The following is a 25,762-nucleotide window of genomic DNA, read 5'->3' on the forward strand; positions in this document are numbered from 1 at the left end:
GGCTGATTCCAAGCGCTTAGAATATTGGAAAACGCAGGGCGCAAAGCAAGCTGGGGTTGTCAAGCTCCCTTGTAGTTAAATCAAATCTGCTACTGTTAACTTTCATGAGCTCACGTTAGCGGATTAGGCGTCGAGTAAGAGCTCCCCGGTCAGCTGACGTCAGCGACATACGCAGCCACGTCAGCAATGGATTTTGGAAGGAGCCAGCAAACACCAAGAAGGAGCAGTATGAGAAAGTGATTAATTGTAAGGAACGGATGTTCTGAGAGCGGCTGCTGGAAAGCGCTAGGAAAATGCGGCATCTGCTTCAGAATCATTTGCATTGGTAGCCGTGTCCTTCCAGTGTATTCCGTATGTCTTCCCCCTCTTGAGTTTGGCAAGTACAAGTCGTGGATACCTTCAAAGCCATTGAAGATTTCCTTCATAAAGCGAATGTGTCAAAATTATTCAATGGGCAACATCAACTTGGCTTGAGAGACGGCGATACAACACATCATCATTCACATTTCAAATTACTCGAGACGTGCCTACCCTAAACTGTAACTTTGATCATCAAGGGCAAGAACTGGAGGACAGCAACATGTGCCAAATATTGATACCATGTACTTTCCCTATCAAAGTTGCCTTTCCTTTGTGTCAATTCTTTCCTTATCCAACTTTTCCCATGACGCAATTCTCGTTCTTATTCATTATCATGTCAAGATAGCTTCTTTCCCAACACGATAATATTTTGGCACTTTTGTCAATCATGTAAACGTTGATAGCGACCGTGGCTTGTTACAGATAAACATGGTGACCGATAAACCAAGTGGCTCATATCGCGATATAGATGATAGAGTCAAATGATGAGCAACCAAGTGCGATATAGGACTGTTGAGTTTGTGGCCTCCAACTCACGACTGGCTTGTATCTATTCGCGAATTTTGATTAGCCGACACTATCAATAGAATGCTTTGTTACTGATAACACTAAGTTTAGATGATAAACCCTTCAGACTTTAGATTAGAACCTATTTGATGGATCTCACGTATCTAAGCTCTGGATAGGTATCTTGTTGCCTCTTGGACGAATTGTTATATTACCCCTATCTCAGGGGCTAAACGTTGATAAGGTACACACTTGATACAGAATACTGTGGAAACACAAGCAGTCAATACCTAATTACAGAATTCAAACCAGTATCTCGGCAGTTCATTTTGATTTTTCCGCTGCAGTAACTCCAATCCCAGTATCGCGCTAATTTGTAAATCATCATGCCCACTATGCATCTTCCATATCCAGAGCTTGGAATGACATATACGTCGTATCTTCAGCCCTTGTGCTTGGCCATACCCATTGGTTGTTCTGCATGGAGGCTGGACCAGCAGCCTGAAAGTTCAACATATGGGTCGGCTGTGAGTACCACACGTTCTGCATGGGAGTCCCATTTTGCAATCCCGAATGAACTACTGTAGGAGAACTCAGATTACCTGTGTTCATAACACCTGGAGAGTAGTTCTCTCCGACATTCCACTCGGTCATTTCCTCAAAGGGGGTGAATGATTGGGTGGAGACACTGGTCGACGATGCTGATGAGGACGGCATGGATGAGGATAGTCTCGGATCACCTTCTGCATAGCGGAAGGGTGAAGGGATATCGGTCGAAGAGTCGTCTGTAACAATAAAAGTATTCGGTGCTTCATTGCGAGGGGAATGGGACAAGGATCGAATATTATTCATTCTCGGGTCCAGCAACCCCAATGCATTTGAGGAGTCTTGACCACTAAAAGCTCGGATACAAGCTTTCAGTTGCTTCCTCACGTTTCGCAAAGACGTAGTCTGGTAGAAGCTGCTGGTTTTACTGATTGAGTATAAAGAGCTTGCTAAAGAACACAGTCGGCTGTCCCAATCAGGACGGAAGTAGCTGGGGTCGAGGCCGAGCCCTAGATTCTCGCTAACGAGACTGAAAGCTCTGGAACAAGCATCCAAGAGGTTGCAAAGAGATTTGGAAAGAGGTTCTTGAATGGAGGAAGCAGGGGTTGCGTGATGATCGAGCTGCCCGCTAGTAGGCGAAAGGGATCGGATGATATGTTCCAGCGACGAGCAAAATTGATGCAAAGTATCTGTTGGGATGATAACTTGGTCATAGAATGGCCCGTTCTTGGGGAAGAGGAGTTGGATGATCATTGTCTGGTGGAATGCAACGATCAAGTGTCGTGATTCATCTGGTTGGTCACCTTGATTGGAACGTTTTGTATTTGAGCTCTCGACTTCGCGCATGGCTTCTCTGCAGGCATTCAAACCATGCTTGGATGCAATTTGATCTGACTGCGAGAAAAGATAGGCAACCGTATTGACAATATGGGCAAGGGGCCGCATCTCTCGAATGTTGCGCTTCTGCTTCTGCAATGTGTTGAAGTTCTCGGAAACAAGGTCGAGCTGAATAGAGACAGACGAGTTTTCTGTTGCTGGGAGAGAATCATGTGTAAAGTTTGACAGACTGGCATCGGGTGAAACGCCTGCCTGGATGGACATCCAAAGGTTGAGTGAAAAGGTAGTCCACCACAGATTGGAGACAACCTCTTTCTCAACATCGAGCACATCCACCCCGTTGATGCGACTGGAGCTAGGTGGAGAGACATCTTTCGACATGCAATCCTTGATTTGGGTCACCATCTTACTGGCGACTTGTATATAGCAGACGGCTCGGCGGAATTCGTTCGTCGAGAGAGCGTTCCAGGCCAGTAACACCAGTGTCTGTGCAGTCGTCACACCTTTATACACTCTCGTTGGCACTCCCGAGTATACAGCGTCGTTTTCTTCCAAAGCGTGATTAGGTCGCATCTGCAACTGGGCCTTCGCCCACTGTAAGAGTTCGTGCCCACGAGTTACCATAGGAGCCTCCCCGATGACAAAACTAGCATCCGCTAGCATAACAGCTATGAGGATCTCGTCGCATGTATCTTCGCGCATTTCTCGGAGGAGTAGTGTCTTGGAGATAAGAAAGGTCAAAGGATGTGCCGAGTACCAGACATCTATCAGCTGGTTCCTCTGTCGATGGCTAAAGGTGGAGATGGGACTGCTGCAATATGAGGCATTGTTGTCGAACATGCTGGAAGTTTTGTCGTTGGATAAACCAGAACGGATTAATTGACTGTTGGAATCATCAGGCTGGCAGGCTCCCAAGATGCTATATCCCTGGCCAACAGAACCGACAAGGTCGCAAGCTACCAGGGGAAGGAGTCCAATGCATCGAGATTTGTTACGAGTTGCCTGTAAGTCAACACGGCTTGCTTCTCCGAAAACCATTTGGGAAAACCTGTCCTGAAACACCTGCTCAAGGGAGGCGGCAAGGCTTTCGACGCCATCCCCCAGCGGCACGAGATCTTCGTGTGCTCTTCTGGGGGACATGGAAGAAGCAGAGTTGGCGGAGCACGATCTTCTCCTCTTGCTTTCGGGCAAGTCATGATCACTTCGTACCTGTAGTAGATTGTTGCTTTTGGAGCCGTCGAAGCTGAGATTCCGTCCTTTGGCTCGTGGAGATTCAAAGTCGTAGATGCAGTCGACGCCTTGCTTACGACAAGCCTCGCAGATTGTTTCGTTGGAACACTTGATCTTCCTCGCCCGACAAAAAGCACACGATCGTCTCAAGGGATGTTTTGAAGTCATGCTGTTGCTCAAGGGTTTGGTAATCATGGATTGCTGTACATGGGGCTCCAAAAGGAACCTGAAAGCTCTTGGAGTAGGACTTGACGAGATTAAAACAGAGACTCGAAGGAAGAATCAAGAGGATGGTCTTTGTATGAGGTTGAAATGGCGTTGGCTGCCTTGATTTGGTTTCGAAATAGAATGGTCTCGACAGGAGCTAGGCAAGCCCACACTGTAGGGCTCAGATCAGTACCAGGGCCTCTGAGATCCTGGTATCAGGTCTTATTGGCAGGTAATCCTGGAAGCAACCGAAAGCTTGTTTAGCTCTCCATGTCAAAGGCCTGCATCATTTAGGGCTGATAGCTTGAGTGGCAGTGCCCTGTCGTGTTGGGTGATGGCGCACCATTGTGCTGGTAACGTGGAGGGAGAGTTCTGGCACCATCCTAGTAGATGAGCCAATGCATTGGATAGTATGAGAATGAGGTTGACATGACACATCTGTCCAAGGCAGTGTCAGATGCTTATTCTTAGTCTAAAGGTAGTATCAGAGCAGACAGGCACGATCCATGCTTTAGATCAGGCTCTTGGCAAGGCAGTCACCGGTATACCCGTTATGGTCACTGCTTAGTCCACGTCTATATACGAAAATTATCTATCTATATGTCGCTGACACGAAGCTTGATTAGTTGCAGCTGCGTACACTTGGCTCGTGTGCGTATTGAACAAGCTGCATTACCCGAGACGGAAAATCACATAAACGTACAAGCCACAGCAATGCAACAATCAAACCGCTACACTCTTCGCATTCCCTACCCAATATGGCACAGTTGGAAGAGTCAGATGTCTCGCAGAAGCAACTCTATCCAGGACCCTCCGGAGATGTACGCAGTTTATCACAACCACTGTACAGAAGATGGCGTCAAGGGCCTCAGATTCTAACCCGTTCTGTGATCAGCCGTACCGTACCGAAAGTGACAGGTCAGAACCGTTGGTGGGGTTGAACTCTTCGGTAGTGACTGTTTTGCTTGTTGGTGTGCGACAAGTCTGAAAGCTTCTTCGTACCATCGGGACTAATGCTTGTCGAACCAAGTTTGTTGGCTATAAGTCAGCAATGTTGTATTATTAGACCCCGAGACATACGGTACGTATTTGTATCCAGCAAAGGTCTACGCTCGCCCTAGAAGGGAAACACATGTTCTTCAGCTTCCTTAGACGTCACCCCTTGAACGTTGAACCAACTCACACAGAGTTCGACAATGCAACGACCTCAATGGGCGGTAAGGGGTCAAACGGTACTGCTTCCTCTGCAGGCGTCGAGCCATTGGCCTCACCTTGCTAGTCAAGTCGGGCTGAGTCTTACATGGCTTCTCGTGGCTATTCTGTTGCGGCCAATGGTAAGCTTCGAATCTGTAGTTCCCATACGGTAAACCTTGAGCTGAATGACAGGCCTATTTAGGTAATCAAGGTTGCAGTAACTGCTATTAATTAACCATGACTGTGATCATTCCAGATCAAGTATTCTATGTTCCACCTCCCTGGATATAACACAGCTTCGATTGAACAGCGAAAAGATAATATCGCTTGCAGCTCCCCAGGAGCGTCTTTATTGACACCTCAAATTAACGTTGATCTAACTCCGCACGAAACGCCTCGTTCCAACTGCTCTGGACTTAGCACAATAGTTAGGTAGTTATCAACGGGAAATTCCGACCCTGTCACATTGTCTAGTACAAGGCTTGTTGTGGTGGTAAACTTCCTAGCCAACCACATACACAATAATAAAACAGGTTACCAAACACGGGACCTACATGTTCCCAGCATCGTAGGCACGCGATTTTGTGGCTGCGGTACTGCACTCTAGCGTAACACAATCAACGGCAAATACCGTCGACGCCCTGTTACGTAGCATGCATGGTGCGGTTGCATTTCCAGCCAAGGCAGAATCAAGGGATGTTCAGCTGTGACTTTTATGCTTCTGCATGGCAGACTATTGGCAGATCTAGATTCAGCACCCTAAATGTCGGGATCTTCCTCTTGTTCAATCCATCTCATCACGAATGACTCCAAATTTATCCAGATAATAGTTGATTCTAAATATTGCCATAAAACGGCAGATGATATGTGATTCCGCTAAACCAGTCCCGCACCATGTGTTGAAATGTCACGTCCAATGTTTCGCCTTGCCATTCATGACTCCCACGTTGAGTTGAGGGAGCACAGTCCCATATGCCTTACTCCAGCTACTTGTCCATTATACATGAGTTTTGGTATCATTAAAACAGACCCTCAATCTCGCCTGTCTCCACGTTGACATCAACGTTGAGATAACCAGGTGCTGTTGGCAGACCTGGGATTGTTTGGATATCAGCAGCAAGGGCGTAGCTAGGCCTGCGTTAGTTACGTTGCGTTAAATAGTAGGGAATAAGCTTACAAGTATCCTGCTCCAGCAGCCAGTCGGACATCTCGAATGGGAACCGTGAAGCCAGTAGGAGCACCCTTCAGGTCGGGATCGTGAGAAAGAGAGTATTGTGTCTTAGCCACACAAATAGGCAGGTGACCAAATCCTTGGCGAGTGTAGGTGTCAACCTTTTTCTGAGCAAGCTCGCTGAGCTCGACCTTCTCGGCACCATACATCTGCTTTCCGATAGCCTCGAGACGCTCTTGGACGGTTCCTTCGAGGTTGTAGGTGAACTTGAGGTCCTTGGGCTTCTCAGCTGCCGCAATGACACCGTGGGCCAGATCGACGGCACCCTTACCACCCTCGGCCCAGTGGTTAGACAGGATGGCATTCTCAGCACCGGCCGAGACAGCCTCCTCGCGGATGACAGCAATCTCAGCATCTGTGTCGGTCGCAAACTTGTTGATTGCAACGACGACAGGAATACCGAATGACTTGGCATTGGCAATTTGCTTCTTGAGGTTCACGCAGCCAGCACGTAGGATATCGACGTTCTCTTCCTTGTAAACAGGGCTGAGGGCAGCACCAGGGGCGATAGGGGGGGCACCTCCGTGGACCTTGAGAGCTCGGACTGTGGCAACGATGACAACGACGTCTGGAACGAGTCCAGAGGTACGGCACTTGATGTTGAAGAATCGCTCACCTCCCATGGTGAAGTCAAAGCCAGCCTCAGTGACGACAAATCCGGCCTTTTTTTGATGGTCTTCATCAGCTTCGGTACCGGCAAGCTTCAGTGCAAGCTTGTCAGCAAGAATAGAGCTCTGTCCGATGCTAATATTGGCAAAGGGGCCAGCATGGACAAAGACGGGAGTGCCCTCGAGGGTCTGCATGAGGTTAGGCTTGATAGCATCCTTCATGAGAGCAGTGAGGGCACCGCCAGCACCAAGGTCGTCAGCTGTAACAGGGTCACCACCTCGTGATGTGGCTACGACCATCGACCCCAGACGCTCACGCATCTCAGCTAGGTTGTTGCTGAGAGCGAGGATAGCCATACACTCACTAGCAACAGTGATGTCGAATCCGGTCTCTCGCGTCTGTCCCTTCTCAGTGGGGGCGGCACCCACTGTGATGCCTCGCAGGTGACGGTCATTCACGTCGAGAACTCGCCTCCAAGTGATGGTCTCGGGGTCAATATCCAGTCGAGCGAATCGGTGAATCTCGTCTTCTGTCAACTCGTCGGGGTTGGTCTTGTCGATTCCGAGCTTCTTCAAACGACGGAACATGACAGGAGCAAACTTCCTCGCACCATTCTTGACGGGGACTAGTCGCTTGTACAAGGGGCCGTCTTTCTGGGTGTTCTCGTGGAAGATACGGGTCTCGATAGCAGCCGCTAGCAGGTTGTTGGCGGCACCAATGGCGTGGATATCGCCAGTCAAATGCATGTTGAATTCGTCCATAGGGATGACCTGACTGTAGCCTCCTCCGGCAGCACCTCCCTTGATACCAAAGGTAGGGCCCTGGCTAGGTTGTCGTACATTGGCAAACGTCATGCGTCCGACATGAGCTCCCAAGGCCTGAGCCAAACCCATGGTTGTTGTGGACTTGCCCTCACCAAGAGGAGTGGGAGTGATACCAGTGACAACGACATAACGACCGTTTCTTCGGTGCTCCAGTCGCTGCATGAGACCAAGGTCAACCTTGGCCTTGTATGCGCCGTAAGGTTCCAGCTCGTGGGGTGCAATGCCAATCTCGGCAGCAATTCGTGTGATATCCTTGGGTGTTTGAGCTCGCGACACGGCGATATCTGAAGGGACGGGGTCCTCCAGCTTCAGAGGTAGGGGAATGGTCTTGCGAAGCTTCTGAGACTCAAAGTACCAAGTCGTAGCATCGACAACGTTCTGCATCAACATGGCAACAGTCATGGGTCCGACACCGCCAGGAACAGGGGTGATGGCGGAAGCAACCTCAACTGCAGAGGCGTAGTCCACATCGCCAACAAGTCGGTGGCCAGACTTCTTGGTCGCATCGGGAAGGAAGTTAGTTCCGACATCGATGACAACGGCTCCAGGCTTGATCCAGCTGCCCGGAACAAAGAGAGGCTGGCCAATAGCGGCGACGAGAACATCTGCGTTTCGGACATGCTGCTCAATGTTCTGTGTCTTGGAGTGCACGACGGTAACAGTGGCGTCGGCATTTCGCAAGAGATAACTGACGGGGCTACCGACAATGTCACTTCTTCCGAGGACAACGGCATTCTTGCCCTTCAGGTCAATACCAGACTCCTTGAGAAGGATCATGCAACCCTTGGGTGTGCAAGGAATGAAAAGAGGCTTGCCACCCCTCTTGGCGAGCTCTCCAATGTTTTTGGTGCCGAAGCCGTCGACATCCTTCTCGTCTGCCACAAAAGATGTAACGGTATACTCAGAAATGTGCTTGGGGAGAGGCAATTGAACCAAGATACCATGGACAGCAGGGTCGTTGTTGTGCTGACGAATATGGTCAAGGAGCTCTGCCTCGGAGATAGATTCAGGATAGTGCAGCAATTGGCTGTCAATGCCAGCCTACAATGAAGAGTCAGTGATTGAGTCGTGAGGTGTGAGATCCTCTGACTAACCTCAGCGGCAGCCTTGAGCTTCATGCGAACATAAGTAGCTACATGGCGGGGTTAGTGGTGAGATGATCTCATGATGGCGGGGCAGAGATGTTACGAACAAGAGTCTGAGCGATCACCGACTGTAGGACAATTGAGTCAGCGTTGAATGAGTGAAGCATTGTGAGTAACAAGTCATACCTTGGATGATCTTGAGGCAAGGCTTGAATCTGGGGTTAATCTTCTGTTTCTCATTCACTTCGGCACAGAGCTTCTCTCTGATCGACTTGGCAATGGCATTGCCATCGAGCTTTGTAGCAACCATTGTGGTCGAGGAAAAGAGTCTTTTCTGCTGTAAACGATTGGAAAAAGACAAAGACTCGACAACAGAGGCTGACGAAAAGACTGAAGCCAAGTTGTTGCGTCGATTATTAACAGGGAAGTAGTCGCTGTATATAGAGTGGGCTCGGACTGTCGAGTTTAGAGGAGGGGCAGTCCGAATAGCGGCGGATGGGGGAACTCCGGTGAACACGGAAGAGACGTCCGAACACGTGTGAAAGAGGCTTTGCCTGTGCGACTTTGGGAATGAAGACGCCTGGTTGTGGGTGAGAATCTGACTTTGCTGGGACCCGCCTGTTGCGGGTTCGGCTTGGGGCGTATATGATCGGCTGCATGGCCGTTGATGCTTGCTATCGAGCCTTGATGGTATCGATAACGCTGATGATAGTAACCTCAAATGCCGTTGCTGTCTCGGCACTTTTCGGGAACTATTTGTTCTCGTCAACACGGCGCAACGGAAGAGCTCGCCGTACATGATCAGTTTGAATATAATTACACTCGAATCTGCAATTGCGTATTAGATGCCGAACGATCTCCAGACGTCCGACAATGTGTGCATGCAAGTCGATGCAATAATGCAAGTCTTTTCGTAAAGAAGTTTTCTAGATCAAAGTTAAAAAGGAAAAAAGACAATATCAAAACAAGGTGTTTGATACAGAAAACGGCAATAATGTAGTACAGTATTGCTCAAGTGATGTACAGTTTCTTCGAAATTGGTAGCCCTCTTGTTGTGAATATTGGTGAGCTCGTTCTATAACTTTTCCATATCCGAACTGGTACAGTCCAAGCCTTGGAGCAGTCGGCTGTGAGACTATCGAGGCAGGGCTGACACAATTCTGGAAAAGGTATGATCGACCAGGATGAGTCTGGCTGTGGCTTGCAGGTTGGGCCAGTGATATTGGCAAGATTGTAGATATCTTCAGCCTTGCTTTGTCTTACACCAAAGCGAGGCGGGAGTTGTGAAAATTACGAATACTCCAGTTCTTGATGCCTCAGGATTGTGTACTAAAGGTGAGGTCATCTTCAGTCAAGGCAGGAAGGATCATGCAATGAATCATCTCTGGACGCTCCTACCAAGAGTTACTCATTCTTATGACTCTTTAATTCTTTTAATGACTCTAACTGTTCTACATGACTTGATGTGTGATAGGCTGAAATAACATACAGTCATATACAACACGCATGACAAAATTGATCAATCACTCTAAGGCGTCTTGAACCAGTTTTTGAAATTTTATTTCTGTACAACCTTAACTTAGTAGCTCTCCCCCAAGGCAGCCAAGTATCCAGACATGGCTAAGCTCAACTTTAACACACCATCTGCTCCTCATCAGGCATCAGCCCTGTGTCACTATTCTAGCTGGGAGGCGGGGGATTGATTTCTTGCCCCACCAAAAGGTCCAAAACGCACACAACCGCCAAAAATTCATCGCGAAAGCCCTCGCCATATAATCAGCCGCTCCGAACCTGCTTCCGTCAACCCCTCCTAGTGCCTGATCCCCGAAACCGAAATCATGAGGCCCATTCTTCTTGCCGGGCACGAGCGTGCGCTCACCCAAATTAAGTATGTGAATATGTCTTTGTCCTGTCCAGTCTATAACGAGATGGAGTTACAAAGAGGGGGGGATATTGGTCTGCGAACCTCTATTCGTTATCGACTCGGGGGCCTTCAACTTCACCCGCAACCATACTAACACACATCCAGGTTCAACAAAGATGGCGATCTCATCTTCTCCGTCGCAAAGGACCAGCAGATCTGCGCCTGGTTCTCTCACAACGGCGAGCGTCTTGGAACCTACCACGGCCACGTCGGTGCCATCTGGACTGTCGATGTCAACCCCACCTCAACCATGATCGCCTCCGGTTCTGCCGACAACACTATCCGTCTCTGGGAGGTCAAGTCCGGCCGCCTCATCAAGACCTGGGAGTTCCCCACCGCCGTCAAGCGAGTCGAATTCAACGAAGATGGAACCAAGCTACTGGGAGTTACTGAGAAGCGAATGGGTTACCTTTCCAACATTGTTGTCATCGACATCAACCCCGACCTCAACGCCGAGCAGAACGACGAGAAGAGCCTCACCATCGTTTGCGACGAGAGCAAGGCCACCGTTGCCGGCTGGAGCGCCCTCAGCAAATACATCATCGCTGGCCACGAGGATGGCAGCGTAAGCCGATATGACGCCAAGACTGGCGACTTGCTCGACAACGTCCCCGTTCACGAGCTCAACCAGCCTATCGTCGATCTCCAGTGGTCTCCCGACCGCACCTACTTTATCACCGCTTGCAAGGACAAGACTTCCAAGGTGCGTTGAGCAGAGTTCCTGTGGAAACACTCAATACTGACAATACCCAGCTCATCTCTGCCCGTGACCTGGAGGTCCTCAAGACTTACGTCGCCGACACACCCCTCAACAGTGCCACCATCACCCCCAAGAAGGACTTTGTCATCCTCGGTGGTGGTCAAGCCGCCATGGATGTCACCCGAACCTCTGCCCGACAGGGTAAGTTCGAGGCCCGTTTCTACCACAAGATTTTCGAAGACGAGATCGGCCGTGTGCGAGGTCACTTCGGTCCCCTCAACACTGTCGCCGCCGACCCCACAGGCAAGAGCTACGCCAGCGGCGGAGAGGACGGATACGTGCGAGTTCACCACTTCGACAAGGGCTACTTCGACTTCAACTACGAGGTCGAGAGGGAACGAATCAACCGAATGCAGTAGATGCGTTCTTTTCCTGTGTGCTTGCATAGTACGGCGTTTCGGGGGACAAACAAATAAATCTTTTTTTGTTCAAATGGGGCAAAAAATAAACGGAAGCTAGAGGTGATGGAAAAGACTGGGAGTGTATAAGGGGAGATAAGAGGAAGACAAATGGGCTTGTAATTCTTACCATCTCTCCAGGGTTTAAGGAAAGGTCGAAAATTGCACGATTGATCACGTTTCTACGACTTTGAATCTGATACACATCACCCTCTTGATGCGATTGCGGCAGTCAAGTTCAACATGAAGCAGTGCAAAGCTATACATGGTTCTTCTGCTCTCAAACAACTCTTTTTACATTGTGCCATCAGCCGTCCTCGCGCCTGTATCCTTCCAACTGCCGCGGCATCGTGTGATGCATGTTCTGGCCCTTTGTCACAAACTGCCAGGCCAGATTAATGAAGTACTGCACGATGACTTCTCTTATAAGTCCTCAAAGCAACCAAACGCCAAAAGTCTATCCCTTTACCAACCCACATACTGGAGCCCTCTTTTTTCTCCGCTCACTTCTTTCTACCCTTCTTGCTCTTGGCAGAACCACCCGCAGATGCGGTAGACGCAACACTGGATGCTCTGGACGGAGTTGCAGAGCTGTTCTTGCTAGATTTGACAGATTTGACATTGTCAAGCGCCTTGTTCTACAAGTTCGTTAGCAACAAACATTAGAATAGAACAATCAATCAGTGACTCACCTTGACCTCGTTCTTCGCTTTCTTCTTTGCTGGTGCCATTCCAAGAATACTGTCCTCATCGTTCTCATCGTCAGGCTCTCGCTTAGATTTTCCGTTAACTCCATTACGAGCAGGAACATCCTCAAACTCTTTAACAATTGTAGTGATCAAGGTAGTGCAACGACGCGACAGCTCAATAGGCGTTCGGCTGAGGAAGAACCAGTCAAATCGGAAGAGAGGCGATTCTCTGATATCATCTCGCATCTTTTCGTAGAGACCCTCCGAGTCAATACCATAGCGATCGAGCAGAACCAGTAAGAATCGGTCCTCCTCTTCGGTGTACACCTTTTTGTTGGTAGTGGAAACAGAGTAGTTGATCTTGAGCTGCTGCAGAGGAACTCGGTACTGCCCCATTTTCTTCTTTAATAGCTTCTGGTGATGCTCGATGCGGCGCGTGCGCTCCTCGCCATCTTCAATGGTCTTGATGTACTTGGGATAGTCGGCAATTTCAGTGTACCTTTGCCAGAAGACCTTGGCATAAGCCTTGATTTCAGGAGGTGACTTGCTGTCGATCTCCTGGGAGATGCCCTCGTATTCGTGTCGCCCATATTTGCCAGATCCGTTGACAAATTGTTGAAAGTCTCGCTTGTTCCAGTCCCCAAAACCTTGTAGCGAAAGCGTCTCTTTCTCTTCTCTCTCCTCCTCAGTCAACGGTGTGGCATTATCGATCTCCTGTTGGTCAAGGGCTCTCTCGGCCTCTCGCTCTTCAAGAGTGTCTTCTTCGCCGTCAGCGAGAGGAACCTTGTAGCCAATTTCCTTGCGGTAGTAGGCGGTTTCCCTATCTTGAAGATCACGAAGACGAGGCGGGTAGAACTGGTAGTCGTGTACAGGAACCTGCTTAGGTGCTCGAGGTGCCTTGGGCTTCGCGTCCGCCTTGGGATTGGGATACATGGTCTGTCGGAAGTATTTGTCCATCGAGTACGACTGTTCTTTTCGTTCTCGCTTGGCTGGGTTGATCCAAGTCGTGTTAATATTCTTCTTCGTGTTGGCAAAGTTTTCGCCGTTCCATTCGTAGGCAGACTCCGAGGTGAACTTTTGGAGGTCATCAATTCCTAGCTTCTCATACTTGGCATTGAGCTCCTTGGTTCGGTCTTCACCTCTGGCAAGGATCGCGTCGATGTCATCATCGTCGACCTCCCCATCCTTGGACCCCATGGTACCTGTAGCGCCCTTGGACTGGAAGACCTTTTCGGCGCCATGCTGAATCATAGACAGAAGCTCGTCCTTGTTCGCTGCGGCCTTGGCGGCTTGTTGTGCGCGACCTTGCTGAATGACCAGCTGATCAAGTCGTAGCTTTTGAGCGGCTCTTTCCAAAACCTTTTCTTCGATAGCATTTTCCGTGACAAATCTATACACAACAACTTGTTTGGTCTGGCCGATACGATGGGCTCGATCCATGGCCTGCAAATCGGCCTGAGGGTTCCAATCACTATCATACAGAACAACGATGTCGGCAGTTGTCAGGTTGATGCCCAGACCACCAGCACGTGTTGTAAGGAGAAAGACGAACTTCTCCGACCCAGGCTTATTGTACTCATCAATAGCAGCGATTCGGTCCTCGTGGGCGGTTCCACCATCAATTCGGCAGTACTTGTACTCTCGGAAAACGCAGTAATCTTCAAGGATGTCCAGCAATCGACTCATCTGGGAGAAGATGAGAACACGGCTGCCCTGCTTCTGGAGTCTCTTAAGCAGTTTGTCGAGTACAGCCATTTTACCTGCATTGTAAACAAGATGCTCGTCGGTGGTGTAAGGAGGGCCTGGCTCGGCACCTTCGAACAGATAAGGATGGTTGCAGCACTTTCGAAGCTGCATGACAATGTTGAGCAGTCGAGTCTTGGACTCACGCTTGCCGCCTGCGCCGTTGACAGCGTCGATGTCCTTTTCCAAAATCTTTTGATACCACTTGACCTGCATTTCCGACATACCCAAATAGACGTTGACTTCCTTCTTGGGCAGCAAGCTCTTCTCCACGTCGCTCTTCACACGACGCAATAAGAAAGGACGGAGAACTCTGTGAAGTTGTTGAACGACTGTATCTTGATCACGGTCTTGACCAGAAAACCACTGGTCGAAAGCCTCCGAGTCACCAAAAACATCGGGAAGTAAGAAGTTGAGGAGAGCCCAGAGTTCGTGCAGGTTGTTCTGCAGAGGTGTACCAGTAATGAGCAGTCGGTTTCGTGAATCGAACAGTCGAATAACCTGCGAAAGTGATGATTCTTCGTTCTTGATACGATGCGCCTGAATCTTGGTTAGCAAATCCAACTTCAGTCAATCTGAAATAAACGTACCTCATCAATAATGATGTACTCCCAGGCAAATTTCTTCAAGTGCGACTTCTCTCGGAGTACCATCTCGTAACTCGTGATGCAAACATCGAATTTCTCATCGACGAGTCGATCGTTGATAAGGGCTTGTCTCTCATCTTTGGCACCTTGTAGTACCAAAACGTCCACCTCAGGTGTCCACTTGGCAAACTCGCGCTTCCAGTTGTCCAATGTAGATTTTGGGACGATAACCAGGTGTGGTCCGGTGATGTCTAGGATGTGGCGTAGGTAACCGAGAAAAGATATTGTTTGCAGGGTCTTGCCGAGACCCATTTCGTCCGCGAGGATGCCAGAAATACCGTTCTCGTGTAATGAGATGAGCCAATTGAGTCCAGCAATCTGGTAGTCTCGCATGAGACCATGAACGAACGAAGGGGATTCGCGGAACACCGTCTCAGCAGAACCCCCCTGTTTCTCATCTTTCAGCAATTCAGCATCTTCTTCAGCTTCTGTACGTCGACGTCGTTCGCTCGTGGCACCTCCTTGTCTTCCGGCACCCTTCTTCGCACGGGCTGCTTCGGCATTCTGTCGGTCGATTTCGGTCATGATGTCGCGGATTTTGGGGTCTGGGTTCGTCTCAATGAAATGACGGAATAGATCGGTGAGACCGAGCAGATAGCGAAATCTTCGGATTGTGTCATCTTCCTACAGATATCGTTAGTGTCTTTCAATGGCAGTCTGTGTATGAAGGACGACAAACCTTGGATTCGCCCAGTCGATCGTGCTTCTTTCCAAAAATGCTTCGACGGAGTTGGTTGACTTCTGTACGGCGCCTTCGCCCATCTCCGGTAGGCTCTCCGGCGACACTGCTAGCAGTGGTGCTGGGGTTCTCGGTATCGGTGTAATCGGGTGTCTCGTCAACTTCCTAAAGGCATTTCATTAGCACATGGCTTCTGCATCGCGTGTTGCAAATAAACTGTGATGAATAAAGAAACTTACCATATCCTCCGCCTGGCGGTGTTCCTGCGCGTCGGACATGGACGCGTCAGTATCAACGGCGTTGGCTCGAGAGCGAGGAGCCATTGCAAGTCGAATTTAGGATGAACCTCTTTACGCGACTGGCGTCGGGAAGACGCGTTCAAAGAGGTTATGATGCGAAATGGAGATCAATGCGAATACTTGGAGCGTTTGATTCTCTGCTTCTAGGACGTTGTTCGCAAAACGCTCTTGTGTGGTAATCGTCGTTTGAAGGGTTTGAAAGTAGATGCGTTTGCTAAGGTGTCGGCGAGTAGAATCTAAACGGTCACCTCGAAGGGGCCAGGCAAGGCTAGCGCACTGCTGCAATGGCAAAGGTCCCTGTCATTGTTTCCCGGCCCCACAATGCCGTGAGGAAGAAAGAATATTCCGGACAGAACAGCGACGTCACTGCATTTGATCGAGGTTCGACTACTAAAGCATATTTTCAGACAGAGTCCCAATGCTATCAAATCTATCTCTAACAGAATCACCAAGGGTATCGGAACTTTATTCTACCAAACGCCCACTATCGTGATCTCCCGGCACATTCAACGTCGTCCGTGTCAAGTCACGTGGTTCATTTCCCCCACTCCACCTGCCGACCCCTCGGTTAGTGCCGTCTGTCAGGCTCTGTTGCGGTGTTGAAGTGGATGACTGGTCGAAGGCTTCAGTGACCCCAACCTTTGTTCCCTACCCTGCCAACAGTTCAGACTTGGGAAGCAGCTCTTCAGGAGCAACACACCCCAATCTTCGCGACTCTTTTGCATTGTTTGATATTATTCTCCTCTCTTTCTTTTCCAGGAACATTATAAGACAGAAAACTTACGACTTTACCCCGGATAACAGGTAAGACAGTCATCCCCTTCACTTCCACAAGCCATCGCTGACTCTTCATTTCCAGCATCTGCGCTACTCTTCGTCGCTTAATCAAAATGGAGCCTATGAGGGGCGTCTCTGGTGGTATGGGAAAGCAGCCTGCTCAACAAGAAACCCCTGAACAGCTTCTCGATGTCTTCAAGGCAGCTGCTCTCTCGGTGACTAAGCTCTACAAGATCTCTGCTGCCGGACAGTCTAAGGCACGAGCCGACGGATATCAGGATTGTCTCGATGACCTTGTGCAGTTCTTGGATAAGGAGGGATTGGGTCTCCGCGATGGAGAAGGACGGAACATTCGAAAGTGGGCTACCGAAAGGCTCGATGGCCGCGAGAACAGCTCTATGAACACGGAGAGCGAGGATGAGGCGGAGAAGGTGGAGACAGCTTCATCGCCTGAAATCAGCCGCCAAAGTGTCCCTCCTCAACAGCCAAGCCAAATGCGAACCGACTCTGCACCCCCGAGCATCCCTCCTATCCACGAAGAACCAACACCGATCGTTGTCCCTTCTCAGGACAGCTTCAACTTCCAGTCATCACATCCGTACCCTAACATTGCTACTCTTGATCTATCGGACTCGAGGTCCCACGACGACACCCCTACTCTTACACGGTCATCAAAATCCAGACTCACGGGCAACTCGAGCCGGGCTTGCCCTAGGGGTGCAGGACATTTGGTGCAAAGAGCAGGGTCTAAACGCAAGCTGAACTTTGATGAAATCTTTGACCTTGGTAGTCTCAGTGGAAAGGATACGTTCGGGAATGGAGGCAAGCGTAGCCGACACGCTTAAGCGTTTGATGGAGCGACGATGCTTTCTCTTTTGTTTTTTGTTTTTTACACATTACACAACATATGTCTCGGAGCACTGGGTACTAGATGGAACGGAACGGAATGGGATGAGGCATGTTTACAGACGGACGCATTGACTAGCGAAGAGCATGGGCGGCGTTTGGAGGACGTAACGATTGCATTTGAAGGGTGTCTGTCTGGTTGAACGGTTTTACTTATTTTGACCTAGCGATTAACCCCCTTCCTTTTTTACGGTAGCACGATAAATTTGACGATGATGATTCCCCTTTTGCTGTCCGATACAAGCAGGTGCTTAGTTCTGCCACCCGTGTATAGTTAGAATGGATCACAATAATATGTGATAAACACTAATGCATAGGAGCTGACTGGCATTCAGCAAGCCTTCACTGCCTCTTGGCTCTCTTATATCTCCTCAATTTGAAGTTCGACTACAAAATCAACTGGATCACATCGATGCTTTGCTACAGTAAGTGGTAGTGAGTGGTATTCACTGGATATTGCATGCTGTCCTGCCTACACAAAAGGTGATATACAAAGTTCGAATGGAACAGTTCCAACACTTTCACTGTCATAACCTCACACTATCATCTTACATTGAGTGCTTAGAAATACAATTAAAGTAATCACTGTATATAAAACATGCATCATCTCTATTGATTGATCGATACAATCGTGGCGTGCCGGCTCATCTTCGGAAATGCTCATTTCTCCACATGCTCACTATTGTAAGCTCGAGTTAACAATCGAAGCTTGCAGGGAATGCTGCTATTGCACATGCAGACCAGTGCAAGGTACAGCTACTGCACCCTGGCTTTCGCCTCGCTCATCGTGCATTATTTCTTCCTTCGCGATCACTCAACTTGTTTCGCGCTTTTACGTGTACCGCATCTTTTTTCTGATTCATTATTTCCAATCATCCAGACAATACCAAGGGACTTTATCAGAGGTATGTTTTTCCCAGCTCCTGAAATGCGCTACGCTTTACATCACCATCAAATGATGTCAAGGGCGCATTAGACTACTACGTGGTTTTCGTTTGATCTTTTTTTTCAACTATCATCCAACCTCGACTAATACATTTCGCACAGAATCACCAAACACGAAACTTCATATTAGATCGCGCACGAAACAGTCAACATGTCGGACTCGGGGATACAAGACGGCAAGCCTATGGTTGAAAACCAGCACGAGATTGATCATGACCGCGAGCATGATGAGGAGCAGGAACAAGGAACTGAGATGTCAGCGACCGAGGAGGTGTGTTTGGCGCGCAAAGAGGTGGACTGAATATGGAAACTGACGCCGCACCCTTAGGAAGAAATCACTGCCATGAAGCGCCGTGTGGCAGAGATGGAAGAGGAGGCTAAGAAGCTCCGCGAGATGCAGGCGACCTTGGAGCAGCAGTCTGCGGAGCTTGCAGATGACAAGGAGTCAATCGATGCGCGCAGCATCTTTGTCGGCAATGTCGACTACTCCGCCTCCCCTGAGGATATTCAGGGTCATTTCCAGAGCTGTGGTTCCATCAACCGGGTCACCATCCTGCTTGATAAGTTTACTGGGCAACCAAAGGGGTATGCTCCAGCTGACTTCTTTACATTGTGGAATACTGCTAACACCTAGATTCTTAGCTATGCCTACGTCGAGTTCACCGAGCCCAGCCTAGTCGCGCAAGCTCTCGTTCTCAACGAGAGCATGTTCAAGGGTCGCAGCATCAAGGTTACCCCAAAGCGCACCAATGTTCCCGGCATGAGCCGTGGTCGTGGTCGCGGCGGATTCCGCGGTGGCCGAGGCAGCTTCCAGGGTCGAGGCGGCTTCCCTAGAGGAGGTGGTTATCGTGGTGGCTACCGCGGTCGTGGACGAGGCTTTGCCCCCTACTAGGAGCAGGGTCGCGCATTGCCTATTGGACATGGACAACGACCCGATCAGCCCAAGCCTTTCGAGATCGAGGTTGAAGATCCTTTCGGGCTTGATAATAAGCCTTACTGGCCCGGGTTTGATAACTAATTGTGCGGTTACTGTGTCGGGTATTTCTTTTTTCCTCTGTTCAGGGTTGCAGTCATAAGGAGAAGGGTGCGTTTAACAAGGACAAGATGATGCATGTCATCCATCAATCAGATAAGATGGGAAATCACAACCCTCAGCGACGCTGAGGAAGGGAACCGGAGTTTTAGGTCTTTACTTACTTATATTTTATCTTATCAAAATTACAATGGAGCTGGTTCGCAGCATTGCCGGTGCCCTTCATCACCTTCGTCCTGCTTCAGTACAAATGTTTTTATGGCGATGCCCCAGGCGGCTTGGCTCGCTGATTGTCTGCAGAAGCATGACTTCAATTAGAATGTTTAATGACATGTTGCCACGCGTTCGACTCGAAGTTCGAACTGCTCGAGAGGCCGCCCATTCCGTGCCCCCACAATAGTTTGTGCCAGGGCGTGGGTTGGCGACTGCAGTGAAGACTTTAATGCAGTGAGACACATCCGGTGTCAGGGAGCATGTCAAATAGAAAATCTGACTGACATGCGACAACCAACATTCGAGATCAGCGACCTTGCAGTAGCCTTACCCTATAGCATGTGCGCAACTTGACATAACTATCTCTAGCAACCAAACGTCGTGTATTTTTTTAGAAAAAAAAATTAATGAATAATAATAATAGCAGTAATAAATAAATAACAAATATACTCGAATATTGCGAGAACGTATACTCGGTAGTTTGTCTTTGTGCCCAGATCATTGATTGTTGTGACTTTATATGAACGGGTGTGCATGTTTCCCTCATGCGGTACAACTACCTTTACACTTATGAAACTGTAATCATATACTTTATTCAATTACTTGATGGCAAGATCAAAACCAAACAACCGTTTTTACTGGATACATAGGTACACTGACTCCATTGCTTTGCCGTCGACGCAATCAATTTGTTGTTGTTGACGTTCGTCTGGTGGCTCAGCGGGTGCTATTTGAAGACAAGCAAGCCACCTTTACGGATGCAGACCTCTTGAGTTACTACTCCGTATTCTTATACGGAGGATGTACGGATAAGTTGGGAGAAATCTGCAGGGAGAATATCCGTCTCGTTATGACGAGCTTGTAGGTAATGGGTTTCATATTGATCCTGCAAACCATGGGTGTTGGGCATTACGAGCTCGTTGTTAAAACACAGCAAGGAGCCCAAACTTGGCCATGGGACCCAGCAGTAGAGCAACGCAGGCCTGCTTAAGCGCCAGATGATGCTCGATTTGACTAGGCGTCCACTGAAAGCTGTGCCGATGATCCGTACGCCGCAGTTAGTCTTGTAATATCTACCTAATAGGTCATGATGAATTTTTGAAAGGTACTTATGATTCCATACCGCGCGCTACTGTGGCATGGTTCTAGGCGTTACTGCCGAGGCAGTGTTGATTGTAAATGATTATTAGCAGAGGTATGATTTCTCATCAACCACAAATCAGAGTGGCGACCAGATAGTTATGGGGTTTCGGCCTCAAGCAACTTATCGCATAGAAGATGATGTGAAATTAATAAGACATTTCAAATGAATTTGCGGATACTCATGTCGGTTCTGGAATATTCATCATGATGGCATGTTTCATCGAAACGACGTTCAGACTCTAGGTAGTCTAGTCCAAGGAGCCAAGGGCAAAAGAACCTCTGTTTGCCAACCACTAACTTAATCTCGGGACGTCTCTAGTTCGATGGCATGGTCCACTTAAAGGCCCGGATATAGGACACAAGACATCTATATCGATTTATCGAATGTCAGGATAAGTTGGCACGAGAGACGCCATGATCCTTGGGTGCAAGCTGTGTATTACTTGGCGAAGCAACAGGATGCTGCTTGCAGTCATTCAGTGGGAGTACAAGACATGTACTTGCAAGACGTAGAAACTTTCAACAGAAATACCTCAGCCGTGTTACTCATAGAGGTGTTAGCTACTAGCTGTACGCTACCAGGAAGGTCGTTCTTCCTCCAAAAGAGTGACTTCGGTTCTTCTTTGCTCCACCACATGCATCCGCTAAGAACTATCCCAGTCCATGAAACTACACCCAAGCCCCCCATTTACAAGGCCCAAAAGATCCTCAGGCCGTCAAGTCGGGTCGATTGATTTGTATCGTCGCAGCATTATCAGCACCAACAAACCAACCACAGGGCAGATGCGATTGTGCCTGACCGTGCGTCCACTGTGGCATATCTATACATGCATTAGTATTTTCTCGGGCTCTTTGTTATTCTGGATGATTCACCAACCCGTCTCAGGCCATTGCTACTGACTGTCGCTGCTGAGCGGTCCCGTCGGTACTTACCCAACATAGCAGCTCTTATCCTTACAGATCTTCCCGTTCCGGCCGTTGTCGTGCTCTCTCATCTCTGTACCTCCCTTGTACCCAAGGTCTAAAGTTGCTGTACCTAGAAGCGGGGAGTCCGTGTCCAGTCTTTCTTTTAGGCCCGCGCCCGCCGCCCCGTGCACAGCCTCAACCTCCCCCGTTGTCCCAACTCCAAGCGTCGTCAACTTTCTTTCAGTTGAACCCTTCAACCTGAACCACCCGACCTACCTACATCAAGCGCCTTCCCCTTTCTCGACAAGGCTTTGCTGCGTGATCCTCGACTTCACCTTCACCTCAGAAATATCCTACATTTATCGTTGTCGTCGCTGTGACTTAGTCCCTCGCTGCGCAGTGCAAGAGGTGACACCATGACCAGTCGCACCGATTCCAAGTAAGTTCGTTCCCAGCTGCCGGCACATCGCATCGCGTCCAGCCTCAATATTGTGCCTTTGGCTCCTCCATGATGTTTATGCTAACCCTTGTTGCAGCAGGCCTAACCTTCGGGTTACCAGTGAGTTGCCGCCGTTCATCTACCCCTCCGCTTGACTTTCAATATTGACATCATCCAAGTTATCGCAGCCGACGGCCTATATAAGAGGGATGTTTTCCGTATGTGCCACCCCCTCAAACGACATACAACTCCAAAGCTAATTTTACCCAGGCTTCCCCGACCCTTTTGCTGTTGCGACCATAAATGGCGAGCAAACCAAAACAACGACCGTCAGCAAAAGAACTCTAAACCCGTACTGGAACGAGAGCTTTGACTTGTAAAGTGCCCCGCCACCGTGAATACAGTTACCATTCAGCTCACATTTATCAGCCGCACCAATGAAGATGGCATCCTTGCAGTACAGGTTTTTGATCAAAAGAAGTTCAAAAAGAAGGACCAGGGATTCTTGGGAGTTATCAACATTCGCGTTGGAGATGTCATACCTGAGCTCAGTGCAGACGCCGATGGTCAGTTGACTTGATACCGAAAAGAGGAATGTGAACATCCCTGCTGACATTTACACGCGCGTCCAGACCAGATGCTCACACGAGACCTGAAGAAATCAACCGATAACCTAGTCGTCCACGGAAAGCTTATTATTAACCTCTCTTGCAACCTCAGTGCACCAGCCCGCGGCGGCCAGACATCAACAGCTCGACCATCTTTGGGGACCGGCCCTTCGAACGCATCCAACCTCTCCGCCCCACCACCAGAGAACCGACCGGGATCTTCAATGTCAGGACCAAACGGCGCTGGTGGTTCGCAGGTCAATTTGGCACATCGCCCGTCCAGCATTAACTCTGTTGGCGGTGCTAGCGCCACCGGACCAAACGCATCTGGACCGACTCGCCAAGCTAATCAGCTCAGCCCATTCGAAGATGCTCAAGGACGTCTACCTGCCGGCTGGGAACGTCGCGAGGACAACCTTGGTCGCACCTATTATGTCGATCACAACACCCGAACAACGAGCTGGAATCGACCCACTGCAACTGGCGCCCAGGAACAGCGGAACGACAGAGAGGCAGCTACCCAGGTCGAGCGACAGAGACATCAGAACCGTACTTTGCCCGAGGAGCGAACTGGTTCCAACTCGCCAACGATGCACGCGCAGCAGCCGCAACCAGCGGCATCACCAGCAACTAACGGCGGTGCGGTGATGCACACTGGAGCAACAAGCCCCGGCACAGGAGAACTGCCTCCAGGGTGGGAGCAGCGATGGACACCCGAAGGCCGACCCTACTTTGTTGACCATAACACGAGAACAACCACCTGGGTTGACCCACGTCGCCAGCAGTACATCCGTATGTATGGCGGCCAGAACAATGCCAATGGCCAAATTCAGCAGCAGCCTGTGTCACAGCTTGGTCCTCTACCTAGTGGTTGGGAAATGCGACTGACCAACACTGCTCGCGTCTACTTTGTTGATCACAATACCAAGACCACCACATGGGACGATCCTCGACTACCCTCATCCCTGGATCAGAACGTTCCTCAGTACAAGCGAGACTTCAGGCGAAAGCTCATCTACTTCCGCTCACAGCCAGCAATGCGAATCCTTAGTGGTCAGTGTCATATCAAGGTTCGACGTTCTCACATTTTCGAGGACTCGTTCGCCGAGATTACACGCCAGTCAGCAACAGACTTGAAGAAACGACTGATGATTAAGTTTGATGGTGAAGACGGTCTGGATTATGGTGGTCTCTCTCGAGAATTCTTCTTCCTCCTTTCACACGAAATGTTCAACCCCTTTTACTGCCTTTTCGAATACTCCGCCCATGATAATTACACCCTTCAGATTAACCCCCACTCCGGTATTAACCCGGAGCATCTCAACTACTTCAAGTTTATTGGCCGCGTTGTCGGACTGGCCATCTTCCACCGACGCTTTTTGGACGCCTTCTTTATCGGTGCTCTATACAAGATGATGCTTGGCAAGGCAGTAGCCTTGGCAGACATGGAGGGTGTGGACGCAGACTTCCACCGATCGTTACAGTGGATGCTGGATAACGATATTTCCGGAGGTATTTTGGAGCAGACTTTCTCGACTGAAGATGAAAGGTTCGGAGTCCTCACAACTGAGGATCTCATTCCTGGCGGTCGCGACATCGAAGTCACCAACGAGAACAAGAAGGAATATGTTGATCTCATGGTCAAATGGCGCATCGAGAAACGTATTGCTGAGCAGTTCCAAGCTTTTAAGGAAGGTTTCCAAGAGCTCATTCCCCAGGATCTCATCAACGTCTTCGATGAACGTGAGCTCGAGCTCCTTATCGGAGGTATCGCTGAGATCGATGTCGACGACTGGAAGAAGCACACCGATTACCGAGGATATACTGAATCCGACGAGGTCGTGCAGAACTTCTGGGCGACAGTACGATCCTGGGATGGCGAGCAGAAGTCACGACTGTTGCAGTTCACTACTGGAACTTCTCGAATTCCCGTCAACGGATTCAAAGATCTCCAGGGCAGTGATGGCCCTAGACGATTTACCATTGAAAAGGCGGGAGAAATCACTAATTTGCCAAAGGCACACACTTGGTAAGTTAATCTGTTGTTTCGTTGTGATGCAAAACTAACTGTCGACAGTTTCAACCGACTCGATTTGCCACCTTATAAGAGCCTAGAGATGCTTCAGCAGAAGCTTACGATTGCCGTCGAAGAGACTATGGGTTTCGGTCAAGAGTAGACAATAACGACATTACCTTCAGCAGGGACACTGAACTGGAAAGGTTTAAACTACAGTCAATTGCACTGCCCTGTATTCACCACACAAGAGCGACCTTCTCTGGTCTGCCCCATTCCTCTCATATACATGCAACAACTTTTGGGTATTTGCTTTGGTCCCAAGAGTGGACGGACCTGGGTCGTATGGCGCTGGTAGGATTAATTCACCTTCAACATGCGATGCAGTACGTAATTCTTCTCCTGGTTCCGCGAAGAGAAAATGGACGAGATTCTAAGCGGGCCTGCCAATGCAGATGCATCTCGCCCGACCTGTTTCGTGGGGAAGAAGCTTTCGCAAACACTGTGGAACTACTAGGCATGCGCCGGGATAGACGGGTCCTTGGCTGCGATGTTGCTTGACGAACGATGGAAAAAGAAACTGTACTTAGCCATGTATTACGTGCGTTGTCAGCGGAGGCAAAGCCAGCGTGTTTGAGCTGGAAGTTAAGAAGAACAGGGTCACAGCGCTTCATTTCAACTATTTATTACATATATAGCACTCTCACTACCTAACATTTCGGATCACTTGACATGGCCAGATCAATATCTGTATGTAGATGTAATGTAATGTACGCAGTAGCCATAGGACTGATCTCAGGGAAAAAGTCAGTTTTTGAACTTTGAAGATTGTGTGACCAGACCTATTCAGTGGTATTTCACAAACGTCACAGCGGTGGTTCATCACAACGAGAATTCTTAAGCTGGTTTGACTCCTGATTAATGTAATGCTATAGCTGGATAAACGACCTCCCCATCTACTCCTTATATCAGCCGTACCATCGGAAAGCCGCCCATGATCAAATCAAAC

At 49.2% G+C, this 25,762-nt stretch overlaps 7 protein-coding genes across 7 annotated transcripts; 4 read left to right on the plus strand and 3 right to left on the minus strand.

Annotated features, from left to right (window-relative positions):
• Positions 1–1,309: 1,309 nt before the first annotated feature.
• On the minus strand, positions 1,310–3,648 carry FGSG_10266 (uncharacterized protein; the record flags this gene model as incomplete). The annotated part of the gene is made up of 2 exons (XM_011320917.1): positions 1,310–1,410; positions 1,470–3,648. The coding sequence occupies 2 exons, from the start codon at positions 3,646–3,648 to the stop codon at positions 1,310–1,312; spliced, it is 2,280 nt and encodes a 759-aa protein (XP_011319219.1).
• A 2,115-nt stretch (positions 3,649–5,763) lies between these two features.
• On the minus strand, positions 5,764–8,940 carry FGSG_10267 (C-1-tetrahydrofolate synthase; the record flags this gene model as incomplete). The annotated part of the gene is made up of 5 exons (XM_011320918.1): positions 5,764–6,009; positions 6,059–8,586; positions 8,640–8,677; positions 8,738–8,758; positions 8,817–8,940. The coding sequence occupies 5 exons, from the start codon at positions 8,938–8,940 to the stop codon at positions 5,901–5,903; spliced, it is 2,820 nt and encodes a 939-aa protein (XP_011319220.1). The 3' UTR covers positions 5,764–5,900.
• A 1,528-nt stretch (positions 8,941–10,468) lies between these two features.
• Positions 10,469–11,673, plus strand: FGSG_10268 (eukaryotic translation initiation factor 3 39 kDa subunit; the record flags this gene model as incomplete). The annotated part of the gene is made up of 3 exons (XM_011320919.1): positions 10,469–10,518; positions 10,660–11,257; positions 11,308–11,673. The coding sequence occupies 3 exons, from the start codon at positions 10,469–10,471 to the stop codon at positions 11,671–11,673; spliced, it is 1,014 nt and encodes a 337-aa protein (XP_011319221.1).
• A 542-nt stretch (positions 11,674–12,215) lies between these two features.
• On the minus strand, positions 12,216–15,793 carry FGSG_10269 (ISWI chromatin remodeling complex ATPase ISW1; the record flags this gene model as incomplete). Its single annotated transcript, XM_011320920.1, has 5 exons — positions 12,216–12,350; positions 12,405–14,684; positions 14,735–15,415; positions 15,471–15,635; positions 15,710–15,793. 5 exons carry the CDS (start codon positions 15,791–15,793, stop codon positions 12,216–12,218), a joined length of 3,345 nt encoding a protein of 1,114 aa, XP_011319222.1.
• Positions 15,794–16,386: 593 nt separating this feature from the next.
• Positions 16,387–17,679, plus strand: FGSG_10270 (uncharacterized protein). Its single transcript, XM_011320921.1, has 2 exons — positions 16,387–16,573; positions 16,629–17,679. The coding sequence occupies exon 2, from the start codon at positions 16,660–16,662 to the stop codon at positions 17,389–17,391; it is 732 nt and encodes a 243-aa protein (XP_011319223.1). The 5' UTR covers positions 16,387–16,573; positions 16,629–16,659; the 3' UTR covers positions 17,392–17,679.
• Positions 17,680–18,548: 869 nt separating this feature from the next.
• FGSG_10271 (polyadenylate-binding protein 2) lies at positions 18,549–19,637 on the plus strand (the record flags this gene model as incomplete). The annotated part of the gene is made up of 3 exons (XM_011320922.1): positions 18,549–18,668; positions 18,726–18,982; positions 19,040–19,637. The coding sequence occupies 3 exons, from the start codon at positions 18,549–18,551 to the stop codon at positions 19,287–19,289; spliced, it is 627 nt and encodes a 208-aa protein (XP_011319224.1). The 3' UTR covers positions 19,290–19,637.
• A 2,286-nt stretch (positions 19,638–21,923) lies between these two features.
• FGSG_10272 (E3 ubiquitin-protein ligase pub1) lies at positions 21,924–25,458 on the plus strand. The gene is made up of 7 exons (XM_011320923.1): positions 21,924–22,131; positions 22,229–22,251; positions 22,311–22,349; positions 22,402–22,507; positions 22,561–22,697; positions 22,764–24,768; positions 24,817–25,458. The coding sequence occupies exons 1-7, from the start codon at positions 22,109–22,111 to the stop codon at positions 24,914–24,916; spliced, it is 2,433 nt and encodes an 810-aa protein (XP_011319225.1). The 5' UTR covers positions 21,924–22,108; the 3' UTR covers positions 24,917–25,458.
• The last annotated feature ends 304 nt before the right edge of the window (positions 25,459–25,762 follow it).

The sequence above is a fragment of the Fusarium graminearum genome, chromosome 1, assembly GCF_000240135.3.
Source record: "Fusarium graminearum PH-1 chromosome 1, whole genome shotgun sequence".
Classification (NCBI taxonomy): Eukaryota; Fungi; Ascomycota; class Sordariomycetes; order Hypocreales; family Nectriaceae; genus Fusarium; species Fusarium graminearum.